At 43.0% G+C, this 26,956-nt stretch overlaps 1 protein-coding gene across 11 annotated transcripts in view; it reads right to left on the reverse strand.

The window, feature by feature from the left end:
* Positions 1-6,918: 6,918 nt before the first annotated feature.
* The window catches only part of SAP130 (Sin3A associated protein 130), a 72,329-nt gene continuing 52,291 nt past the window's right edge, over positions 6,919-26,956 (reverse strand). For 10 of the 11 annotated variants that reach the window (XM_032479235.1, XM_032479241.1, XM_032479236.1 and 7 more), the window contains 6 exons: positions 25,386-25,744; positions 21,022-21,270; positions 20,720-20,845; positions 9,285-9,388; positions 8,003-8,116; positions 6,919-7,834 (listed from right to left, as the gene is read on the reverse strand). In XM_032479235.1, coding sequence (XP_032335126.1) covers positions 7,676-7,834; positions 8,003-8,116; positions 9,285-9,388; positions 20,720-20,845; positions 21,022-21,270; positions 25,386-25,744 — 1,111 coding nt within the window. In that variant the 3' untranslated portion in view covers positions 6,919-7,675. The remainder of the gene's footprint in view (positions 7,835-8,002; positions 8,117-9,284; positions 9,389-20,719; positions 20,846-21,021; positions 21,271-25,385; positions 25,745-26,956) is intronic. The other variant, XM_032479233.1, reaches the window with a different exon arrangement.

Consider the following 26,956-nt stretch of genomic DNA (forward strand, 5'->3'; position numbering starts at 1 on the left):
TGTGATATCACTGACATGTGGAATCTGAAAAACAAAACTAGTGAATATAGCAAAAAAAAGAAACAGACTCACAGATACAGAGAACAAACTATTGGTTACCACTGGGGAGAGGGAAGCAGGGACAGAGCAAGTGGGAAGGGGATTGTAAGATACAAACTGTGATGGTATAAAATAAATAAGCTACAAGGATGTATTGCACAGCACAGGGAATATAGCCAATATTTTATAATAACTATAAATAGAGAATAACCTTTAAAAATTGTGAATCATTATGTTGTACACCTGAGGCTTACATAATATTGTAAATCAACTATACCTCAATAAAAAAATTATTTAAAAAAAAGATAGTCAAAGAGGTCTCTTGCAAATGTTTTTGCTGCATAAACCAGACAACAACATTTCTCCTACACCTGCTAACGTCAGCAGTGATGTGTCAACAGCAGGCAGCTGTAATGACATGAAAAGTCCACGACAACAGCAGGGACTGTGTCTTATTAAATCTGTAATAACCAGGGGGTGTGGGGGCCGAAAAGAAACTGCCTTCCTCTGGCCTGAGACTGTCATTCCACTTGAATGTGTTAAGTGAGCTGTAGAATAAATTAAAATAGTTAACATTAAAAAAAAAAGCTATTTCATTTACAGTAGCATGAAAATAATAAAAGTTAAGAGTGAGTTTGACAAATGGAAAATCATTGAATATTATGGAACACTTGAACGAAATTAAATTAGATTAAATAAATGGAAAAAACAGTCCAAGTTTATAGATCAGAAGATTTCATGTTAAAGGGGTAAATTTTTCCAAATGTGTCTATAGATTCAACACAGTATCTATCAAAATCCCAGATGACTTCTTTGCAAAGAAATGACAGGTTGTTCCTAAATTCACCTGAAAATTCAAAGGACCCTGGACAGCCAGAGCAATCTTGAAAACCAGTAACAAAATGTAGAACTCACACATCCTAATTTCAAAACTTACTACAAAGTTTCAGTAAACAAGACAGTGTGGTGGTGGCTTAAGGCTCAATCAATGGACTAGAACTGAGAATCCAGAAATAAGCCTTCACAAATACAACTGACTTTGACACATTACCAGGACAAGTCAATGGGGGAAGAATGGTCTTTCCAACAAATGACTGTGAGACAATAGACCAAGCACCTGCAAAAGAATGAAGTTGGACACCCCCGACCTCACATCAGATGCAAACATTAACTCAAATCAGATTAATGTCTGAAGTGGGAACAATGGTTACGGGGTGCAGGGCTTGCTCTGGGGGCAATGAAGACATTCTGAAACTGGCTGTGGTGATGGATGCAAAGGAAAAGCCACTGAACTTCACACTTCAAGTGGATGAACTGTATGCTATGTGAGCTACAGCTCAAAAGTACTTCTTTAAAAAGATGAAATGAAAGAAGATCGCTACTTTGCCCAAAGACATGGGAAAGAAAGGAAAGGAATACTATAAGCCACTCCTTACTCACAAATTTAATGACATAGATGAGATGCTTCAATTCCTTGAAAGACAGCAACTACCAAAAGTCACACAAGGAGAGAGACAATCTGAATAGGCCTATGTCTATTTTAAAAACTGGATTGATAATTAATAATGTTCCAAAAAAAGAAAGTACCAGATGTTTTCACTGTTGAATTTGACCAAATATTTAAGGAAAAAATTGTACCAACTCTCTACAATCCCCTCCAGAAAACAGAACAGAGAGAACTTTCCCTAACACATTCTATGAGGCCAGCGTTACCAACACACTGAAGCCAGACAAAGACATGTACAAAAAAGAAACCACAGACCAATCTCTCATGAATACAGATGCAACTACATACTGGCAAGCTGAATTTAACAAAGTGTAAAAAGAATTACACACCATAATCAAGTGAGATTTATTCCAGGTATGCTGGTTTGACTGGTTGGTTCAATAGTAAAAAAAAAAAAAAAAAAAAAAAAAGACAACAACCCCCCCCACCAAAAAAACCTAATGTGAAATAAGAGATCAACATGCTGAAGAAGAAAGCTCAAATATGATCATATTAGTGATGCAGAAAAGCATATGCAAAATCCATCATTCAATCTGTGATTGAAAATTCTCAGCAAATGAAGAATAGGGGAGAACTTCCTCAACTTGATAAAGAAAAGCTACCAAAAAACTCTACAGCTAACATCATACTTAATGGTACACTTTACCCCCATGACTGGGAACAAGGCAAGGATATTCCCTCTTACCACTCTTATTCAGCATCTGGCTGGAAGGCCTATCCAGTGCAGTAAGATAGGAAAAGGAAATAAAATCTATGCCGACTGTGAAAGAAGAAATAAAATCGTATTTTTTCATTGATGGAATTACTGTTTATGTAGAAAGTCCCAAAGAACAGACCAAAAAAACTGTGAATATAGCAATATCACAGCACACAAGGCTAAGAGTATAAAAATGTAGACTGCCTTCCATATCCCACCAGGGAACAAGTAGAATTCAAAACAAAAAACAGTACCATTTACAATAGCTCATACACACAAATGAAATACCTAGATATAAATTTAATGAAATATGTACAGGTTGTATATGAGGAGAACCACAAAACTGATGAAATAAATCAAAGATCAGAATAAAAGAAGAGAAAGTCCATGTTCATGGGCAGAACACTCATCGTTACTAAGATGTGAATTCTTTCCCAACTTGATCTATAGATTTATGTAATCCTAATAAGAATTCCAGCAAGCTGTTTTGCAGATGTTAACAGATTCTAAGATTTATATGAAAAGACAAAAGATCTAGAACAGCCAACACAACAGTGAAGAACAAAGTTGGAAAACTGATAAATGCTCAGCTTCAAACCTTCCTAAAAAACTACAGTAATCAAAACAGAATGGTGCTGGCAAAAGGACAGACAAGTAGACCAATGGGACAGAATAGAGAGGCCAGAAATAGACCTCCACAAATACAGTCAACTCATCTCTGGCAAAGGAGCAAAGGCAATTTAATTAAGAATAGTCTTTTCAACAAATGGTGCTGGAACAATTGGACATCCATGTACCAAAAGAAAAAAAAATCTTTCCACAAACCTTACAATTTTCACAAAAATTATCTCAAAATGGATCATTGAGGTCTAAGTGTAAAACATAAAACTAAAAAAAAAAAAACCAAAAAACAAACTCCTATAACAAAACAGGAGAAAAATCTAGGTGACCTTGGGTTTGGTGATGAGTCTTTAGCTATAATCCAAACGCACAATTCATGAAAGAAAAAAACAGATGCTGTACTTCATTAAAATTGAAAACTTATGCTCTTCAAAAGGCACAATTTATTAAGTAATTGGAAAAGTGAGCCACAGACAAGGAGAAAATGTTTGCAAAACACGTATCTGAAAAAGGACTGTATCTAAGATATACCAGGAACTCTTAAAACTCAATCAGAAAACAAGGTAATTAAAATACGGGCAAAATCATCAAAAATGATATAAAGATGGCAAATGGGCATTTGAAAAAATGCTCAACATCATGTCACTAGGGAACTGCAAAGGAAAACAATGACCCCACTACACACCTGTCAGAATGGCTAAAACCTACGCTCTGACATCACAGAAGGTTGGCGAGGATGTGAAGCAACGGGAACTCTCATTTGTCGCTGGTGGGAATGTGAAATGGTACAGCCACTTTGCAAGGCAGTTTGGCAGTTTCCGACAAGACTAAAGATAGTTTCACTTCATGATCCAGCAATCACACTCCTAGGTTTTCACCCAACTGACTTGAAAATTTACTTCCACACGAGAACCTGCATGGGAATGTTCAGTTTTACTCATAACAGTCAAGAGCTGGAAGCACCAAGATGCCCTTCAGTGGGGAAACAGGTAAGCAGACTGTGGCAGTCACACAGCACTAACAACAAACAACTTGTGATACACGCAGCAAACGGAAGGATCTCAAATTACGTTGAGCAAAAAAGCCGGATGCAAGTAAGTACATACTGTATGATCCCATTTATGTGACGTTCAAGAACAGACAAGACTAACCCATGATCAGGGACAGCAGATCAGTGCTTACCTTGTGGGCTGGCGGGGGTGGGGTCAGGTGGAGAGGGTGCTGACTACAAAGGGGCCCTGTTTCTGGGGTTACAGGAACGTCATCTTTATTTAGATGGTTGTATATATTTATCAGTGCGCACAAAACTGTAAATTTAAGATTTGTGTATTTCAGATTGAACAAAGCTTGTGCTGTTCCTGTCTCAGCATCATTTTGTGATTGGCTGTGCAAATCTGAGCAGAAAAAGAACCTCCCCAACCGGGATAAGAGGTCTCCGCCTGGGCTAGGACCTTGGCAAGGGGCCAGGCAACTTCAGCAACAAATTCTTCAGGAGCTGGAGATAAGCACTGACTCAAACCTAAATTCAGCTAACAGTGGTGTGTGCCCAGGGCTCGGGCGGGGGCGTGAACTCGGGTGTTTCTAAAACCGTCAGGCATGTCGTACATCATGCTCCAGGGCAAGGCTGGGTGACTGATGTGCACAGACCTTCTCTGAGAAATGTAATTGCAAAGTGACTTGGAACTCTTTCCCATTTCCTTCCTAAGTGAGGTGAGTCATCAGGCCAAAATCATAAACGAGAACGTTCCTGAAAAAGAGATGTGTCTGCCCACTTCCAGGTGCCTGGATAAGACCCTTCATTTCTCACAATCAACTCATACAAAAAAAGATTTGGGTATTTAACTATATGTAATCATACCACGATAAAATTGGCGGAAAAGTGTCAAGATAGTGGTTACTTGTGGGGCAGGTAGAAGGTTGCGATTGGAATGAAGCAGTTGTGGGGCTTCTGAGGTGACTGGCAAGGCTCTGTGTCTTACTCTGGGTAATCATAGCCAAGTTGTTCTTTTAAGGATTTATGAAAGCTATGAATTTGTTTCATGTACGTTTCTGAATCTGTGCTGTCTTCTGCAAGAAAAAAAAAAGTACGAAAATTTACATCCTTTCAAACGTGAGCATTTCGTCACAGGCTGGGTTGGACTATATAACCTCTAAATATCTCTTTAAACTCTTAAAATTGTGTGATTATTATTCCTATGATAAAATCACTGAAAAGGACAACACTATAAGGCACTTTCTATTTAATAGTCTTTTGAAATACCCAGGTTTTAAAAAATACAGAATTTTCTAGACTAAGCAGATGGATTAAAACTTTTTCCCCCAGATTCACATTCCTTTGATTTTTCTACTGTAAAGAACAGAAGCCAAATATTGAAGTCTTACCTCCGATGTATTTCTAATTCTTTCTAATCTTTAAGTATGTGGATGATAGTTTTCTGGACCAAGAGCCACTGGGTGTCTGGACTTCTCAGCACTCTCTCCTGGTCATAAATCCCTGGAAAGCACAACTAACAAAATCACCAATTAAGTTGTATACTGACCACTTGTCCAAAGATCAGATACGTGTAAAACGGTTGTGTCTGTAATAACCCAGACCTAACGACCTGAACGCCTTTCTACAGGTGAACGGACAAATGACTTGTGGAAGAGCCACAGCATGGAATGCCTGCTACTCAGCAATTAAAAAGCAAGGAACTATTGACATGAGCAACATGAGCAGATCTCAGTATAAATATCCACCATGCTGAGTAAAAGGTGGCAGACTCCATCTCTCAAAAGAGAATATACTGTATGATTTCACTCGTATGAATTTCCAGAAGATGCAAATAATCTAGAGTGACAGAAAGGAGTTTAATGTTGGCCTGGAGGCGCGGAGGCAGGGAGGGGTGCGAGGTAAGATGTCACAAGGAGGCGCGAGGAAACTTAGGAGTCTGATAGACATTTTCACTCTTGATTGTGGTGATGCTCTCAGGGCACACACACGTCAAACCTTACCAAATTGTACACTTTCAGATGTTTAGTTCACCGTATGTCCATCAGTCCTCGATAAGGCTGTTTTTCAATAATGTTGTACTGTAGACAAGGTTCATCCCCCATGCCCTCCCAACTTCTGATCGTGCTGTCCTCCCAAGGCGGGGGAGAACAGAAGATGCTACTGTCCTAACCTGCACTGACAGCAAGCTTGCCCCGAACAGATTCCTTGACCAGGGTTATCGACGCTGTTTAAGGGAGGTAATGCTACCTTTCGGGAGAACAGGTCTGTAATGCAGAGTCCCAAATACCTGAGTCCTGTCCTTCACTCGCCGGCACACCACGTGTCCCTGGGAAGAGACACAGATGAGAAGCTGAGGCAAAGAACACTGTTCTGGCACAGCCACACACCACCACGTCGAACACCACGCCGGCGTCCAGGACGCGGGCAGTCATATCTTCAAGTGGAAACACTGGTGTAGCAGCCTTGACTGCTCCTGTCCGAGGACTTCTGCAGCCGAGGCTCTGCAGGCAGGTGCTCTAGCCTGGGGAAGGCTGAACACCTGCTTGGCTTCTCTCTTCTCCGACCCTACACCAGATGAGCACTCACCGCTCCCATTCGAGGAAGGCCGTCTCAGGTGAGCCAGTCGGAGGAGAGCTACAACCTTCGTCCCAAAGACGGGATCAGGACTGGCATGGACTCGTCTCAGATCTCTTCAGGTCAGGGCAAAAAGCAAGCCTCAGCCACCTCACCATTCCAGCAAGTTCACAGGAAGGAAGAGCAACCTCGTAAAGGAAATCCACCCTCCTGGATGTTCCGCAGCCCTCAACTGTTCCACAGTGTGACCAGCTTCTATGTGCGATGGGATACAACAGCAGTCTTGTATTTAAGATAACCCAAAGCCATCAGACTTCACAATCTGTGACATCTTCAAAACACCAGGGTAAATGGAATTCTGTGGGGAATAACAAAACTTTAACGGAGTACACCCATGGTGTGTGAGAAACCACAGGAGGGGAAACACTCAAAGACACGTGCAGCACGGCACTGATTAACTTTATAAAAAGATACAAACTTCTTATGTACAAAAACCTCTTTGAGTCCTTTATTAACGTTTGGAGATGTGCGGTACATACGATTAACAGCATCACACCAGCTATAGAAGTACAGATAACCAAGAACGTACTTCAGGACAGGGATCTCAGAGCAACTTACGGTGTTGCCGGCTCGGCACCTCCACAAAAACCCAACTCAGACACACGCAGGACAGACAATATAACAATTTCACTGTGAAATGGTTCTTTAAAAAAACGACGAGACTCGATAGTTCAAACCCTTTAGAGTGTGAGATGTGGCAGGTCGCTCGGTGCCATGGCACTGCTTTCGAAGGCCAGCTTGGGCATCTGAAGGGCAGACGGAGTAAGACCCGGCTGGAGTGAGGGGAGAGGTCTGAGTTTCAGTGGAGAGAGAACAGATGGTCCGAGTGGATACTTTCAGTCCAGGCTCAGTATGGGTCCTGCAGGAATCCATCAGCTAAATTCAGTTTGTCGGCTGGAAGGCCGAGAAATGCCAGCCGGTCATTTGTCACTGATTTCAACCGGGAGACACTGATGCATCACAAGTCACGTGTGGGACAGGAAGTGTGGGAGGGAGCCGCCTGGAAGAGAGACTGGCGTCCACCGTGTCGGACCAGCTCTGATCCCCCCGCGTCACTGTGCTACGGGTCCCTCTGCTTTCACGTGTGAATTAAGGAAAATCCACTTTGCAAATAACTGGAGCCCTCCCCCCACCCCCAACGTCATTCTTCATCAATTCTGTTTTCAGAGTCCTGATTTGGGGTCTAGACTTTTTCCTTTCGCTTCAATTTTGACACCTTCTTGACAGTGCCGTTCTTGTTTAGAAGCTTCAGGACGCGGTCTTTGTGATCTAAGACCTTGAGCATGGAGTCTCTGGCCTCGCTGATCTGATCCATCACGAGCTTACACCTCTGCATGTTTCCCTGGAACGAGAGACATCATGTCACCAACCGTCATCTTCAAGACAGTGTGGTTTTCGTGATTCTGATAATGCGGGCGGAAGTCAGTAACAGGTTTTTACTCAAGACATTACTGGACGAGGGAGGGAAAAAGGGAGCAGTTAAGAGAAGAGGGAGAGGACTCCTTCAAACCTGTATTAGTTCATTTATTCGGTGTAAATCATCATCAGTTGCTGCTTTTTTCTTTGGGATAATCCCTTCCTGTAGGTTGGTGAGTCTTTCATAAACGTCGTGTTCTAGATTCGTCTGCAACAAACAAGAGGGCGTTGTGACCTCAGAGATTCTCTTTCTTGTCAAACTCAGGCCAATAAACCCACCTTGAATCACCTGTGTAAACTGGGAAAAGATCTGTTTCACTGATAAAACTGTTTCTCCCAATGAATAAGGTACAGGACAGCAAGGAAAACCGATCGACAACAATTTACCCCACAATTTGTTGTAAGGCACTGTCTACCTTCAAGGATAACTTTTAAATACTGCCCTGAATTCACAATTCCTCTGAAAAACAAGTCTACAAGTCCTGTATTTCTGCTAAATACAAAAACTAACCATGGCACTACTTTTTTTTTTTTTTTAGATGAAGGTACTGGAGAGTGAACCCAGGACCTCATGCATGCTAAGCACTCACCCTGTCACTGAGCTATACCCTCCCCTGGCACTACCTTAAAAAAAACAAACTCATTAAAGACAATGTTCTTTAGATCACTCTATTCCAAAGATGGGCAAACTCTGTGAGGTTATCATTTTGATCGCCTCCTCTTTACCCTGTTGGTGAAGGAAGGACTGCCACCCCAGGGGGATGGAAATGGCTGAACACGTAACACACCAGACAGGTGAGATCAACAGCAGTTTACTGGTCAATATACTCACAGCTGAGGGGAAGAGGACACTGCACACCACGCAGGGCCATGTGGGGGCTGCACTCCGTGAACCAGCAGGGGCTGCAGGAGGCAGACTTTGTAGTATCCAGGGGGAGAGGTGCCCCCGGTGCTCACGGGAGGGTGTGACTGGCTTACTTGAATATCTCAAGTGGGCAGAGAACTGAGGCCCACTATTCGTGGAGAAGCGGGACCGCTGTTGGTCCCACGATAAGGAGCAGAATGGCGAGAGGTGGGGCTCACTGTCAGACCGTCACACCACAGTTAGAGGCTCCCCGATCGGATGTCACAGCAACACGTAACACAGAACCCGAACCGCAGGTCTCACACCACGGCTGTTCAACAGATTGCGGTTATGGGTACCAGAGCTAAGATGTGCTCAGATTACAGTACATCCACGGAATAGACAGGATAATTATGTTACACAGCACACACAGAACTTCCACCATGACCCATGTTCACTGGGAATGCTTCAGAATGACTCAGGGAATCCAGCCGCCCCAGCATGACGTCACAGCTGCGGGAACGCCACCTACCAGCTGCAGCAACTGGGCGGCACACAGGTGGACTTTCCAGCCTTGGGCACGACAGGAGACTCCTTTCTGATTAGCTATTTCCTGCAGCATAGCTTTCTTCTCCTCTGGAAACATTAAAAAAAAAAAAAGTGTATTCTGATTTTTAGAGTGCTAAAGTCATTTGTGTTCAAGACACTATTTTCTCAAAAATTTCTGCACTTAAGTATCTTTAAATCAATCCTCTGCATTTAAGTCATTGAAGATACAGGTCGTGACACGAATAAGAGCTCTTTTTGTCCACCCTAGAGGAATTCTTCAAATCTAGTTAGTTCAAAAGAATAAATTAATATTCTAATCTCTTAAAAGAAGGGAAGCGATCTTGAGTGGGTCGGAGCCATGGCATGTGTGATGCTTGGAAGCAGGTGGAGGCTGGGCACGAAGTTGTAGCAGCTCCAAGCTGTTGTCTCGACCTTGGAGAAATCACAGGGATCAAATCTGAGTAACATTTACGTTTGGGCAGAAAAGCCCAGTAACCAGCACTGTAGTAAAGTAGGTGTGAACTGTATCGTTTGGACTGGGGAAAGGCAAACCAGGACTGAGGGGCACTTGTCGAAGGTGCGTTTAGCTGTATCTGTGAAGTTTGAATATTACTGTTGCGCTAGGACTCAAAATGTATTTACACGTTACATGGAAAATGAAAAATTATTTCAAAAATTAAAAATTTTACTTAAAAAATTAATCTTGAAAAAAAAATCTATAGACTGTCAAAACTGATACAATGTACAACACCAAGACTGAACACTGATGTGAATGATGAACTCTGGGTGATGATTAAATGTCAGTGTAGGGTCATCAAATGTAACCAAAGTACCACTGTGTTGAGGGGTGTCAACAGCGGGAGGCTTTGCATGTGTGGGGAGTGGAGGGACATGGGAAATCTCTGTCTTCCGTTCAATTTTGTTGCGAACCTAAAATTGACAAGTTTTACTTCTTAGAGCAACTGAAAAAAAAAACCCTCATCTAGGCAAATAATAGCATGAATGTGATTAAAAAATTTTTAAACTTTTTGAGAAAGCTGTAGGCTCACATGTAATTGTAAGAAATAACTCAGGGAGATCCTGTGCTCTCTTCATCCAGTTTCCTCCAGTGGTGACATCTTGCAAAATTACAGGACCATATCACAGCCTTGACATTGAGAGAATCTACTGACCCCAGTCAGGTGTCAACCAATTTCAGACATATGTTTATTTCATTATGAGCATTCAAAACCCTTTTTGGTTTGAAATAATTATAGATTCACAGAAGCTGCAAAGACAGTATAGAGGTAAGTCTAATAAGGGATTTATATCTAGAACACAGGAAGAATTCTTACCACTCAATTATAGAAAAGACAAAAGATCCGAAGACATTTCTCCAAAAAATATATACTAAGGGCCAATAAACATGTGACGGTATTCAACATCATTAGGCATTAGGAAAACAGAAATCAAAACCACAGTGGATAGCCCTTCACATGGTGGATACCCCTTCACAGCCATTAGGAAGCTATAATCAAACAAAAGAGGCAGTAAGCGTTGGTGTGGATGTGACGAAATCAACGTTTCATGTGCTGCTGGTGGGAAAGTAAAATGTATTCGTTTTGGAAAACAATCTGGGAGTTCCCAGAACGTTAAATATAATTACCAAACAACTCAGAAATTCCATCTCTAGGTATATGCCCAAGAGAAATGAAAACAGAGGTTCACACAAAAATTTGTACACAAAGGATCGTGGCACCATTATTCGAAATAACCCCCAAATGGGAACAACCCAAATACCCAACAAGGGATGAATGAATAAATAAAATTCGGTATATATCCATAAAGTAGAATATTATTTGGCAAGAAAAAAGAATGAAGTACTGATACATGCTACACGGATGGGCCTTGAAAACATTACGTCAAACAGGCTGGTCACAGATGCCTGATAAGTGAAATGTGAAATGTCCAGCACCGGGACATCTGCTGAGATGGAAAGCTGGTGAGAGGCTGCCTCGGGCTGGGGGCAGGGACGGGTGAAGACAGCAGGACTGGGGAAGACGGCTAAGGGCTGGCGAGCTTCTTACTGGGGTGATGAAAGTGTCTTAAAACGAACCGCAGTGACAGATGTGCGACTCTGGGAATACACTAGAAAATCACTAACTGTATATTTTCAAAGCTGAACTGTATGCTACGTGAACTACAACAAAGCTATTATTGGAAAAAAGACAGTAAGGGAGGTCAGGAGGTCCTGCTTCCCTATTTTCCCCCACTGTTTACATCCTAATGTCAACAGTCCAGTACGGCACCTAGGAAACTACCACTGACGCAAAGTGAGTGCGTGTCACGGTGTCACACGGAGATTCATGTGACCCCAGCACAGTCAGGATTCAGAACTCTCCTGTGCTATACCTTTACGGTCACACCACCCCTCCCCTACCATTCCCCCTAGGGTCCACTGGTTTGTTCTCTATCTGTATAATTTTGGCATTTTGAGATTGTTGTATAGATAGAATCACATGGTGTTTGAGGGGTGGGTAGTATGTGTCCTGAGATTGGCTTTTTCCACCAAGCGCAGGCACAATGCCCTTGAACCCATCCAGGCTGTTGCATGAGGAAGAGTTCTTTCCTTTCCGTTCCTGGGCAGTTTTCAACGGTGCCACAGTCTGTTTAACCATTTAGTGCCATTTGTGTTGTTTCCAGCTTCTGGTTATCATCAAAATTTGCTATAAACACTTGTGTACGGATTTATGTGGAGACACAGGTTTTCAATTTTCTGGGATGAATGGCCAGGAGTGCAAGTGTTGGGTTCTATGATACGTGTATGTTTAGTCTTTTTTCTTTTAAATATTTTAATTTTTTAATTTTTATTTCTTTTTTTCTGGGAAGGGGGAGGTAATTAGGTTTATTTATTTATTTAATGAAGGTACTGAGGATTGAACCCAGGACCTCGTGCATGCTAGCATGCGCTCTACCCCTGAGCTGTACCCTCCCCCAGTGTCTGTGTTCAGTCTTTATGAAACTGCCAAACTGTTTTCCAGAGTAGCTCAGTGATGTGTGTGACAGGTTCTACTGAGCTGCTCCCCAGAGGAAGTGGTGAAATATTTGAAATAACCACCTAAACCTCTGGGAAAGGTCTTCAGGGCAAACAGCAAATGCAGAAACATCTATTCGAGCAAACCTACAAAGTGTGTAAGAACAGCAAGCCTGCGGTCACCGAAGCGAGGCCCTTCCCTCCCTCCTCCTTCCTCCAATAGATACCCTACTCCAGACCGTTGCCGCCCGGACCCAGGGCCCCTCTCCTCCAGAGGCTGAGGGCAGGGCTCCCCTCCCAGGAAGAGCGGGGCATTTCACACCTCTGCTCCAGGGCTCTGTCCCAGGGCAGGCTAATTCATATGGGGGCTCCCTCCTTCTGTTCAATCCCCACTTCTGGAACGGAGACCGTACTGGGGCAAGGCGGCTGAGAATGCTTCTCCCGCCTTGTGAAACGGTGGCTTCACACTAGGAGCAGCGAGCCCAGTGGACTCCAGGCTGCTCCCTCCTCCCTTCCCTGAATGCTCGTCTTGGAGCAAACTGTTACTGGGAGGGAAGGCTGCCACTGTCCCATCTTCACCAAACCCCTCCATCTCCAGGGCCCTGGGCGCAGAGAGTCTGCCTAGAAGGAGACCCGGGAAGAGTGGAGGGGGCAGTGAAGGGCAGTGTGAGGAAATGTGCAGAGCTACAAAGACACAGCCCAGACTGTGGGCTGACTAGTCTGCAGGAGAGAACAGAGGATAAGGCGGCTGGCAGGAGCTCTCCTGGGGGTAGAGCAAATATCACACACTGAACTCACAGGCCATTCCGGCAGGGAGCTACAGTACGATGGGGTGAGTCTGCAGAGGAATTTGTGTTCCAGGGCAAATTCCAGGACTGCGTTCTACTGGATCAAATGGCAAGCAATTAGTGCAGTTTATCAGCTGGATGTGGTCTGGGAAACAGTGGGAGAGAGCCCTACTAACGTCACTGTCACCCCAGGACGACTGTGGGCACACCCAAAGCTACGCCTCCCTCAGGAGTAACACCAGAGGCTTAACACTTGGTGGTGCCGATCGGGTGGAGGTGATTAGATTTCACTACAAGAATCCAGCCGGTCACTAAACAAATAAACAAGCAAATAACAATAACAAGTCTTGCAAGAGGTGGTGAGACTGGTACCCAGAGGTCCTACAGGGTATATTATCTAAAATGTCCAGTTTCCAACAAAAATTATGAGGCACACAAAGAAACAGGAACGTATGACCCATACATGGGGAAAAAGAGACAAGGCACCAGAAACTGCTTGAGAGAGTGACCAGGTATCAGATTTATCAGATTTCAAAGGAGCCGTAACAGGTAAGTTCACAGGATGAAAAGAAAGCATGAGCAAAGAATTAAAAGAAGGTGTGATCATCATGTCCCATTAAATTGAGACTATCATTAAGAAGACAGAAATGATTCCTTAAGAAAAGAACCAAATGGAAATTCTGGAGTTAAAAAGTACAAAAGTGACACCAGAAATTAATACAACGTTGTAGATCCACTATATGTCAATAAATAAGTAAGTCAATAAGAAAAAAAATCTTGCCTTTGGTTAGATATTAAATTAAAACAAATACAATGAAATTCTCAAAATCCAGTAGAGGGTCTCAACAGTAGATCTGAACTGGTACAAAAGAGAATTAGTGAAGTTGAAGACAGATGGATAGAGGTCAGGCAAGCTGAAGAACTGAGGGAAAAAAGAAATGAAGAAAAATGAACAGGGCTGTAGGGAAATGTGAAACACCATTGAGAGCAGCAACACATGGTAATGGAGTGCCAGAAAAAAAGAGAGAAAGGAGAAGAAATATTCAAAGAGAAAATGGCTGAAAATTTCCCACATTTACTGCAAGACGATCACCTATATACCTGGGAAGCTCAAGGAGCTCCAAGTATAAGAAATGAAAAGATATTCACAGACACACCACAGTAAAAATGTTCCAAGCTGAGAAAATCTTCAAAGCAGCAAGAGAAAAAAATGAAGCATCCCTTACAAGATAGTGGATGAAATTAACAGCCGACTCCTCAGAGGAAACAATGGAGGCTGGAGGGCAGTGGGACAATAGATTCAAAATGCTCAAAGGAATGTATGCGAGATCTAGTTTCTCCACATCCTCACCAGCACTTGGCGTCATGGGTATTTTTAATTTCCGCTCTTTTGATAGGCATCTCAATTTAAATTCCTCTAACAGCTAGGGATAAACATTTTTTAAAAACTAGATTTCATTGTTTTCTGTTCCAGGATCCAGGTAAGACACCACATTACACTTCCTTGTCATGTCTCCTTAGACTCCTCTTGGCTTGCTGGTTTCTCAGACTTCCCTGGCTTCTGATGACCCTGACAGTTTTAAAGAGTCCTGGTTAAGTATCTCATAGAATGCCCTTCTATTTAGATTTGTCCAATGTTTCTGTTAGGATTAGACTGTGCTTACGGGTTTTTGAGAGGAGACAGAGAAGCCTCACTGTGAAGGGCACGTACTATTAGCGTGGTTCATTGCTACTGACACTGACCTTGATCACCTGGCTGAGGTGACATTTATCAGGTGCTCCACTGTAACGTTACTCTTCCCCCACCCTCTTCCACACTGCACACTTTGGATGAAAGTCACTACACAGCCCACACTTACGGACTAGGATTCATGTTCCCCTGAACATCTCAGTGGCTTGCCATCCATGTATTCTCTTTGGTGAAATGTCTCTTCATGCCTCTGTCCATTTTCTAACTGGATTATTGTTTTCATTTACTGTTAAGTAATGAGATTTTCTAATATATCTTAGACATGAATCCTTTATGCGATACGTGGTTTGCCAGTGCTCCCTCCCAGTCTAGAGCTTGCTTTTCATCCTCCTAACAGGGTCTTTCACAGATACAAAGTTTTTATGAAGTCCAATTTATTGTTTTTCTTTTATAGATGGTGTTTTTGGTGTCATGCCTTAAGAACTGTTCACCACACCCTAGGTTCTCTTTGAAAAGTTTCGTAGTTTTGTATTTTGCATTTAAATCTATTATCCATTTTATCCATGTTGAGTTAGTTTGTATAAGGTGTGAGGATTAGGTTGAGGGTTTTTTTTTTTTTTTTTTTTTTGGAAAACATTTGATGCCCAGCACCATTTGCTAAAAAGACTCTCCTTTCTCAATTAAATTGCTTTTGTGCTTTGCTCAAAAACCAGTTGGGCATATTTGTAAGGATCTACTTCTGCATTTTCTATTCTAATCATCTACACATCTATCCCTCTGCAAATATGATGCTGTTTTGAGTCCTGTAGCTAAATTAGATTTATTATTGGTAAGAATGATTTCTTGTTTTTCAAGACTGTATTTTAGTTCCTGTGCCTTTCCACATAATGTTTAGGATAAGTTTTACTGTATGTAAAAACCTTTGTGATTTTAGTAGGAACTGTAGTAAAAGTTATCGATCAATCGAGGGAGAAGTGACATCTTTATGTTGAGTTCTTTCAATGGTGAATGCTGTAGGTCTCTTCATTTCTTTAGACCTTCTTTCATTTCTTTCATTGGCATTTGGCCATTTTCAGTAAACGTGTCCTGTATGTGTTTTGCTCGATTTGTACCTAAGTATATCATTTTGGGGAGACAATTATAAATGATAGTATATTTTCAGTACATTTCCACAAGTTTATTCCAGGTTTCTACAAATACAGTAGATTTTTGTGTGTTGATACCATATTCTGTGAACTTGCTGAAATTATTTATTAGTTCCCAGAGATTTTTGGGGGTATAATCCTTGAGATTTTCTGTGTAGACAATAATTTTATTTGCAAATAGAGACAGTTTTACTCATTCCTTCCAATCTGTACAGCCTTTTATCTCTTTTTCTTGCTTTCCAGGGTAGCTAGAATTTCCATATCTATGTTAAGTAAGAGCCGTGAGAGAAGACAGCCTTAGCCTTGTCTATTTGCTAATCCCGGGTAGAAAGCATTCAGTCTTTCACCATTAAATACAATGTTAGCTCTCTCTTTTTTTGGCAGATCTTTTATCAAGTTGAAGCAGTCTTCCTCTTTTCTTATTTATGAGATTTTATCATGAAAAAGTTCTCAATCTTGTCAAGGAAATTTTCTGCCATCAATTGATATGATCATGTGATTTTTCTTCTTCTGCTTTCATTGTGGATTGAACTGCTCTCTCCAAAAGGTATGTTATAGTCTTAACTCTTGGTACCTGCAAATGTGACCTTATTTGAAAGAGGGTCTTTGCAGATGTAATCAAGTTAAGAAGAAGCCATACTGAATTAGGGGTGGCCCTAAAGCCAAAGAGTCAAGAAACACAGGGGAGAAATGCTACATGGAGATGGAGGCAGAAATTGGAGTAATGTGGTTGCAAGCCAAACAATACCCAGGGTTGCTGGCAATGACCAGAAACTAAAAAGAGGCGAGGAAATACTCTCTTCTACAGTCTTCAAAGACGGCATGACCCTGCTGATACTCTGATTTTGGGACTCCTAGTCTCCAGGATTGTAAGAGAATAAACCTGTTGTTTTAGGCTGTCTACTTCGTAGTTCTCTGTTGTAGCAGCCCTGAGAAATTAATACAGCCTATTTTTTGAGGGGGGGATTAGGTTTATTCATTCATTTATTTTAATGGCGGTACTGGGGATTGAACCCAGGACCTCGTGCATGCTAAGCACACCCTCTACCATTGAGCTATATCCTCCCCCTCTATACAGCCTATTATAATAACAGTGAATTAAACTGACTTTCAAATGCTGAACTAGCCTTGCATCACTGTAACAAATCCCACTTGATCAAGGTGTAAAATTCTATTTATGTATTGCTTGATTCAATTGGCTAACGCTTTGTTAAGGATTTCTGCCTCTGTATTCATTGAGGAATATTGATCTGTAGCTTTCTGTCTTTGTACTCTGTCTCATTCTTGTATCAGGAAAATTGGTGTTGATTCTTCCTTAAACGTTTGGCAGAATTTCTCAGTAAAAGTATCTGAGTCTGGAGATTTCTGTTTGGAAGCTTTTAAATTATGGATTCAAATGATTTAATGGTTATAGGACTATTCAGATTGTCTGTTTCTGGTTGAGTTTTGGTAGTTTGATTTTTCAAGGAATTGGTCTATTTCATCTAAGTGGTCAACTTTGTAGTATTTCCTTATTACGCTTTTAATGGCTGCATAATCTGTGGTAATATCCTGTTTCATTCTGATACTCATGATTTATGTCTTCTTTTACCTTCATCAGTCCTGCTAAAGATTTATTAATTTTACCAATTTTTTCCAAAGAATTCGCTTTGTTCACTGATTTCATTATTTTTCTGTTTCCAATTTCACTGATTTCTGCTACCTTTACTATTTTCTTCCCGTCCTTGCTTTATGTTGCTCTTCTTTGTTATTTTCATTTTCATTCGGTTTTTAGTATTTTTAAAAATTTCCCTTGAGATGTCCTCTTTGACCAGTTATGCAGAAGTGTGCTGTTTAACTTTCATGGCTTGGAGGTTTTCCTGTTACTGCTCTGCCACTGATTTCTGGTTTGTTTCCCATTATGGTCAATGAAGATACTGTATGTGATGTCAATTCTTTCCAATCTGCTGAGGTTAATGATTCTGAGTGTGGTCCATCTTTACTTGTCCTGGGTGCACAGAGCATGTGTTCTGCTGCTGTTCAAGTGTTCTGCAAACATCTGCGTGATGCTGGTTGGCTTCCTTCCTTCTTTCCTTTTCTATATCCTTGTTGATTTTCTGTCAGGCACTTCTGCCAACTGCCAAGAGCTGCTGACGTTCTAACTATAACTGCACGTTTGTCTATCACTCCTTTCAGCTGTTTTTGCTTCATGTATTCTGAAGCTCTTGGTTTTTGTTGCCTATATATTTTTAACTGGTATGTAGTGTATTTGTCTCTAGTAACTGTCCTTCCTCCGAAGTCTACTTTATTTGATATTAATATAACCACTCTTGTTTTTTGATTAATTTTTGCACTGTATATATTTTTCTATCCTCTTACTGTCAATCTATCCATATAGTGTATCTGAACTTTCTCAGAGACAGAATATAGTTGGAACTTTGGAACTATTTTTTTTATCCTCTCTGCCAATCTGTGTTTTTTGTACAATTTTAAAAGGTTACTTTTCATTTACAGTTATTACAAAATACTGGTTATATTTCACATCTTGTACAATACATCCTTGAGCCCGTCTTACACCCAACAGTTTGTACCTCCTACTCCCCTAACCCCTTACTGCCCCCCCCCCCACTGGTAACCATTCGTTTGTTCTCTGTATCTGTGACATAAGTGATATCATATAGTATTTATCTTCTCTGTCTGACTTATTTCACTTAGCATAATGCCCTCCAAGTCCATTCATGTTGCTGCACATGGCAAACTTTCATTCTTTTTTATGGCTAAGAAGTATTCCATTGTGTATACACACCACATCTTCTTTATCCAGTCATCTGTTGATGGACACTTAGGTTGCTTCCGTGTCTTGGCAAATGTAAACAATGCTGTTATAAACTTTGGGGTGCATTTTCAAATTAGTGCTTCCCTTTTCTCCAGAACACTCCTGGGAGTGGAATTGCTGGGTCAGATGGTAATTCTATTTTTAGCTGTTTGAGAGACCGCCACACTGTTTTCTACAGTGGTTGCACCAATTTACATTCCCACCAAGTGTGTACAAGGGTTCCCTTTTCTCCACATTCCCATCAGCATCTGTTGCCAATCTGTACTTTAACTGGTATATTCAGACTATTTTTGTTTAAGGTCATTACTGACATGTAAAGCTAAGTCTGCCCTGTTATTACTTGTTTTCTGTTTGTTTCCTGTGCTTCTTGTTCCCTTTTCCTCTCTTCTTTCCCTCCTGTGAATTATCTGTTTTTAGAATTCCATCCTGATTTCTTTATATGAATATGACTTTAAAGTTCAGCCAAAGCAGTTCAATTAAAGTTTAATAGTCAAGAGACTTGGAGGTGGGGAGGGTATAGCTCAGTGGTAGAGTCCGTGCTTAGCATGCATGAGGTCCTGGGTTCAATCCCCAGTACTTCCTCTAAAAATAAATAAATAAATAAAATTAAGTTACCTCCTGCCCACCAAAAAAAAAAAAAAAAAAAGAAAAGACTTGGCACAAGGTGATAAATACGTACATATCCAAAGAGAAGATTCAGGAATTACTAATATTTTCAGCTGTCAAATTATCTTTCTTGAGATAGCTCTTGAAGAGTGAGTCCCAATAAGCAGTGAGAACCTTCTAACATGGCTTAAAGTGTCACCAGGGAAAACTGTAAGTATTTTATTGCTAGGATGGAATTCTCGTGGTGTGGAGAAATGTTTAGCGGCTCAGGTCCTGCTTCTGCCAAACCAAAGAGGGTGTGAAATCCCACCCTCTTTTCAAAGCTTGGGGTATACTTGTGAGGAAGAAAAGCTGGGCAGTGCAGCCCCCTCTGTGCTTCCGTCCAGAGACAGAACCGCCAGGACTTTCACTCTTGCTAACAGGCACGAGTCAGTACCATCCAACTCAGACTCATCTTGAGGGTCAAGGAAACCCTCAGAGAAGTTTCCAAGTAGAGTTTATATGAGGGAACGGGAAACACAACCAATTCTCTGAAAACATAACCTTTCTGTGCAAACAATTATATCTGAGATTAATGCTAGAAAGTCCACAGAAATAGTTGCAGTTATTTGCAAGGTACCATTAGCCATTTTTATCACATGTGTGTGGGTTTATTAGGATGTTATTCTTAAGCTTAACAATAGAAACATTTACTTAGCGCCTGCCCTGGACCATTCCAAGAGCTTCACACATGTTAAACAAAAGGTCTTTTGGAAAATAAACTTCCTGGGGCTTATGATGCCTGTATATCTGAGCATCCAAGGGACTACTGTGGACTGCTTCAAATAATCTAGTGGGCTCTTCCCCAATGACTCTGGGGGCTAAGGGCTAAGGAGGTCGTCTGTCACCACCTGGGGAGCTGGTAACACATGAAACTTAACTAAAAGCAATGTTGTCACTTACTCCCTAGACTGAGTGTCCGATAAAAGTGCACATAGCTTTCTGAGGCAAAGGATAATTTTCCAAATTTTATACTCAACTGAATATTTTGCTTAAGTTAAACACTGAAGTCTCAAGATTTCATTTTATTATTATTAATTTTTTTGGACGGGGGAGGTAATTAGGTTTGTTTACTTACTTACACATTTGTTTTTATTGGAGGTACTGGGGATTGAACACAGGACCTTGCTTGATAAGCATGTGCTCTACCACTGAGCTCTACCCTCCCCTGCTAAAGTCTCAAGATTTTATAACAAAAATTTATGGCTCTTTTTGAAACTGGAAAACTGTGATTCTGTCTTTTTATTCTACTGTGGTTTCAATACAGCCCAATGAAAGACCAGCCACCTGCATGAACACTGGACATTTCTGGGGAGACTGACCTTTGACCCGGACGTCGCTGTACCGCTGGAAGTGGTGGTAAGCAGCTTTCCAGGGGTTCCGATAGTGGCGGAGCAAAGTGATGGGGGGTCTTGGACGCACGGGGACATACCTCACACCTTCTTCATCTATTCAAGAGAGAAGAAAAAGAAGACATTGAACAGCTTATGACCTATCTGCAGCAATCCTCCCGGGACAGCTCCTGCAGGTGAGCTCCAGCGGGGACACAGCCCCGGGTGGGACACCTCCAGCGGGACTGCAGTGGGGAGGAGTCCGGGGACCAAGCTGGCCGAGCGGGCATTACCGATGTACTCCTTGGGAGGAGACTTGCGCTTCTCGGCCTTCACCAGGAGGCTCTTGGCAGCGGACTTCTCGTCGTCAGTGCTGTTGGTCTCCATCATCTCCCCCTCTTCCGTGGAGATCACGTGCTGCTGCTTGCGCGGCTTCTTCCTCGGGGAGGCGCCCGGCGGCAGGTCACTCGGCGGCATGGACAAGTTGTTAGCCAGCAACGCAAGGGATGGAGACACGGTGTTGGTGGCCAGGGGAGGAACTGCTGTCAAGGGAGAAGAGTGTGCACACAGTGTGAGAACCCACACACGTCGTGGGGAGTGTCAATGGTGTCCATCCATGTGGAAGACTGACAGGAAGGCAAGCTAACGCTGACTGCGTCCTCCCGCGTGCCCAGCACAGTGCTAAGCACCCTAACTGTGGCAGAGGCTGACAATAGTTTCCTAACACCTCAGCCACGCCCCCCCTTAGCACAAGTGAGGAGCCCTCCTGGGAAATGGGTGCACGCAACTCAGCGGAAACTGCATTTACTAGTCTCCCTCACAGTCAGGTATGGCCGTCTGAAATGCAAATCCAAGTGCTCTGTAGCATTTTCAAGAGGTTTCCTTAAAAGCAAGAAGGCATGACCCACTCGTCTTCTTTCGGTGCCCCTGGGACTCAGATGAGATAGCTGGAGTTCCAGCAGCTATCTCGAATCAGGAGCACGAGGGTCAAAGGCTGAGGGTAGTAGGGGCCTGGATCTCTAATAATTTTATGGAGTCCACATACCATCTCTGGACTGTTTGCCTCAGGATCTGCTTCAAGGGAGATGACAAAAGCTTCCACGTTCAAGCCACTAGTTTTCAAGCCTCTGAGCATTAATTTCTAGGCGATAGCCCATGAACTCATATACTCTTACAAATAATCTGAGCAAGCAGGCATTCTATTATCCGCCAGCTGAAAAGATGAGAAAACGCGGCACAAATTGCGCGGGCAGGAAGCAGGTGAGCTGGGGGTGGATGGAGGCGGCTGGCCTCGGAGACTGCACTCCTGAACCACTGCCTCCAGACAGACGGCATTCTTAGGACGAAGTCAACAATGTGTTTTCGGGCCTCTGTGGATCACGTACCCAGGGAATCACAAATCACAATAAAAGCTCACCTCAACTCTTGCACCGCATCCGGGCCCATCCTTTCCCTCCACATGCTCCTCGGCCACCCACTCCCCATAGTCATACCCTAAGCCCCGTCATCACATCTCAGCTTCCAGCATCTGAGTTTCCAGCCCAAACCAACCACCCTTCCAGGTCACTCCTCTCAGTATCTCACCTCCAACACTTCCTTGACATCAGAAATTATTACCCAGTAATCACACCACTATTTTGCTGTCTCTCATCCCTCTAATGTCCCCTCCCTCCTCTCCCTGGGTTTTAATTCTCCCATCAATTTGATTTGCTTTACTCATTTACTGTCCCCTCTCTTGCTTCACTGCGCTCACTGAGCAAAAGGACAACAGCTTAAATCCAACTCTCCAACTAGTCTGCACCTATGCAGAGGGATGGACCAGAGAAAGACACGAAGCAGGGCTGATGGGGCTCAGGTTAGCGTGCTCACCGAGCTTGGGTGGGCCGTCGCTGCTGCTGGACAGACCCCCATGTCTGCCAAGTCATTCACTCTCTACACCTCCAATACCATCCTCACTCTCAGCTCATGACCCTGCTTTCTACTTTACTGGAAGAAAAAAAACCCAGAAATAATCAGAAGGAAATGGCCGTAAATTCCCACCACGTACAGCACCTGCCTTACCTGCATGGTGACCAGGAATCTCCTGTCTCTCAGTGAAGGTGGAGCCCCACCCACTCTCACCTCCTCAGACCCGGCTCCAGGACTCTCATCTCTTCTCCCTGCAGCACCAAGCCTTCCCGCCCTATTCCGTCACTCCCATGAACAGACAAATCCTACTTCCTCTAGGCATCATTTCCCTTCGGGTACCGAGTGCCCTTCCTTTTGCTATTGCTTTATAACAAGCCCCTCAAGTGCTGTCTCTGATACTCCACTCCCAGGAATTTTTCTTTTGAACCCACTCCCCACCCTGCTGTGCCCAACACCATCACATGGAAGCTGCTCTTCTCCAGATCTCCACAACCATTGTGTTGCTAAGTCCATCAGTCACTGCTCGGTCCTCACCTTCACTGGTCTCAACAGCTGGGACCCTTTTCTCTGTAGTATTTCTGTCCTGGCTTTCCAGAACATCACCAACTCCAAGTTTTGTCCCTGTCACTCCGGCCCCTCCATGCGGTCTCCTTTGCTGGCTCCTGCCTCTGCTCCTGCCTCAAAATGGTGCAGGGCCCTGAGGCTCAGTTCACAACTGCTTCTTTCTTATCAGCACTCATTCCTCCGGTGATCTTATCCAAGCTCGTGGCTTGAAACATAATTCATACAGACAATGACTACCCCCCAATTTCTACTGGCAACTTAATTTTCTTCGAAAAGCTAGGCTCAGGGATCCAACTGCCTACCTGGTGAGTCCATCTGGAGGTCTGACGGACACCTCGAGCTCACCAGAGCAAAAACTACCCCCCCCCCCGCCTACAAACGCCATCCCTGCAACCTGCCCCTCAGCTGATACCTCCATCACTAAGACCCACAACTTCACAGCGGACGCTAATGCCCTTCTCTCACAGCCTCCAAGCTGTAAGGCAATCCTCTCAGTTCTGCTTCAGAGATCCACGCAGGAGCTGTCTGCTTCAACCACCTCTGTTGCCACTTCCCCGGCCGAAACCTTCACCCGCTCCCTGCAAGTAACGCAGCAGTCTCAAAACACATCTCCCCACCTCCAGCCTCGTCCCCACGGTGTTTCTGCACAGCGGCCAGGGCTTTCTCTTGAGAGGAGAGGTGACCTCATGTCTCTCCTCTGCTCAAAACCCTCTAATGACAGGTCCCCCTGCCACCCTCGGCAAAGCCAAAGTCCTGGCGGTGGCCCAGAGGCTGTCACCGCCGTGACCCTGGTTCTCTGACCTTGTCTCTGCCACCCCCTCCGTACTGAGCTCTCCTGCCTCCGCCTCCTTGCTGCTCGCTGAGCACGACAGACGGGCTGCATCTCAGGCTTCTGCACTTCCTGCTCTCTTGGTTTCAAAAGCTCTTTTTCCAGGGATCTTCGTGGTCAGCATCTCTTTAATGTCCCTACTCAAAGATCGTTTCCTGAGTAGGGCTTTTCCCTTTAAACTCTTTAAAAAATCACAGCTCTAGCCCTAGCTTTCCCTCATATTTGGCCCCGGCTGTATTTCACTGCCTGGCACCCTTGCTAGAATATAAGCTCCCAAGGATGGAGGTGTGTTAGTTTTGTTCAAGGTGGTGCCTTCAGTGTGATTCTGTTTTTTCATTCTACTGTGGTAGAACAAAGTCTGGTGTGGAGCCTGCAGCTGAGGAAGGACTCCTGCTGGCTCCCTGCAGAGAGAGGTGAGGGGAACTTTCAAGAACGACAGATGCACAGCAAGGCGGGGACCACCACATCACTCCTCTGAGGTTATCCACCGTGCCTCTCCATGGAAGCGCGGAGACTACACGTGGGTCCCACAGGAGGACAATGCAGGCACCATAAATGGAAATAAAGAAGCCAACGAATGAACAGCAGGTTTAAAACCTGCAGATGCAGCGTGGCCACATCTCTTAACTAAGCATGGGGCACGGGAGATGGGGACCTCCACACAGAGAGGCAAGGACGGGGGCGCGGGGCCACCACAGTGCAAAGCAACTTGCTCTCCACTTTGGCTTTGTCTGTATTTCACAAATTTCATACCCTGAATGTTACTTTTGTAGTCAGGAAAGATAAGATTTCACAACAGATTATTTAAAAAACCCAGAAAACAAAATAGAGAATCTCCAAAGTGACCTGCCTTTCACAAACTGGAAGTTTAGAGCTGAGAAGATGAGGGGGAAAAGGTAATGAATAGTTTTAAGAGTTTACTAGTCACAAGATCATCAAGAGACGATTTTCAACAAACTTACGTTACTGCAATACGCAAGGCAACAAAAATCGGTAGGGAATAAGCTATAAATTAATCAGCATTTAGCCATGACCGTATCTTGAGTCCCTTCAACATGACAGCATTTAGTTAATGCATACAGAATCTACGTTTAAAGATACTCTTGTTGAAATGATCTTTCTCATGACTTTGTAAGAGATAAAATTAATTATAAAAGGGCAGCAAAATGGATTTAGTTTTCAGAGATGCTTAATACTTTTTCTATTTATGAAAAAAGAATGAAATGCAGATTTAAAAACGGGCACCAAGGAGTCAGACTCCCTGGCTGAGGGTCACATGAGAGTCTGGACTCTGAGGAGGGTGTGGATGAGGGGAAGGGGCCACTGCCAACAGAGAGCATCTGAGAGTGAACTTACCGGAAACCGGCCTCATGATGTCCATTGGTTCCACTTCTTCCTTAACTTTTATCTCAGGTACAGGAGGGCCCAAGACGGACGAGAGACTGCCACCCACAGCTGCTGACGGCGGAGGGGCGGCGGCAATGGTGGTGATGGGTGGAGTGACAGGGACGGCTCCAGGAATGGTTGGAAGGGCGACCGCCGGCTGGGACGGGGGACTAGCTGCTGCGATCATGGTTGGAATGGTCGGTGGGGGCTGCTGAGCGGTGGGTGGGACGGCGATGGTGGGCTGGTCATTGTTTTGATTAGCCATGGTCTCCATAGACACAGTGACAGGAGTGGCCATTGATACGTGGATTTCTGACTTGGGTTTGGCACTGAAACACAGAAACAAAGATGATAAACAACAAGGTCCTTCTGCAGAACACAGGGCACTACAGTCAACACCCTGTAATGGCCTGTAATGAAAAAGAATAGGAAAAGGAATATATATACATGTACAAATGAATCACTGTGCTGTATACTGGTAGCTAACACAAATCAACTATACTTCAATTAAAAAAAGAAACAAAAGCAAAGATGATGTAGCAAATGACAGAAAACTGCCTTAATCTGCAACATCTCAGAGGATGAATATTTGCCCAATTCAACACATAGCACAACTAAAACTCTATTCCTTGATTCAGCTTTCATTAGCTTCATGTATTTCTTCCTCCAAGACCTCCTTAACGTATATGTTGCCTTAAGAGTTTTTAAAAAACTTAGTTATACTCACACTTTGTATGTAGCTCCTTGTAAACCTATTTTTTATAAAAGAGGAAACTCATGCACATGGCGAAGATCCAAAAGAATACAAATTGAAAATAACTTCCCTCCACTTCACACACCCAGCCCTCTACCTAGGGACACCATTCTTATAATTTTCCAGTATGTTTTGCCAGAGACTCCAGACATCGAAAGTAACTACAAATACAGTGTTCAAAAATGTATATCCTATTCTTTCAGTTTTATAAGAAGAATTCATTCATGTCACTACAAATTCTTCTTAAACATTTTCTAAGTAAATTTTTCATTTAATAGCTATAAAGGTTTACCTACTTACATTACTACTGCTGAAACTCCAGAGTATCAAAAGCAACACATGACAATACCCTCAAGTTCAAGGCCAAAAACAACTGGATTTCTATGGACAAAAAATTCAATATTGACCCAAACCTCACACCATATGTGAAACTGAACTGAACATGGATCATAAATCTGAATGTGGAAGTATGGAACTTTCATAAGAAAATACAAAAGAAAACCCAAGATCACAGTTCTTAGACATGATACCAAAAGCACAATCTATAAAAGAATAAGCTGATAAATTGGGTTTCATCCAAATAAAAAACTTTTGTTTTTGCTAAAGCCCATTTTAAGAGGTTGGAAAGACAAGGCATAGATTGAAAAAAATATTTGCAAAGCACATACTTGGTGAGCCCGAGGCCACTATGCTAAGTAAAATGAGCTAATCACAAAAACAAACACAGTTGGCCTTCTACATGCGCAGGCCCTGCACCTGCAGATTCAACCACAGTGAACTGAGAATA

The sequence above is a fragment of the Camelus ferus genome, chromosome 5, assembly GCF_009834535.1.
Source record: "Camelus ferus isolate YT-003-E chromosome 5, BCGSAC_Cfer_1.0, whole genome shotgun sequence".
Taxonomy (NCBI): Eukaryota; Metazoa; Chordata; class Mammalia; order Artiodactyla; family Camelidae; genus Camelus; species Camelus ferus.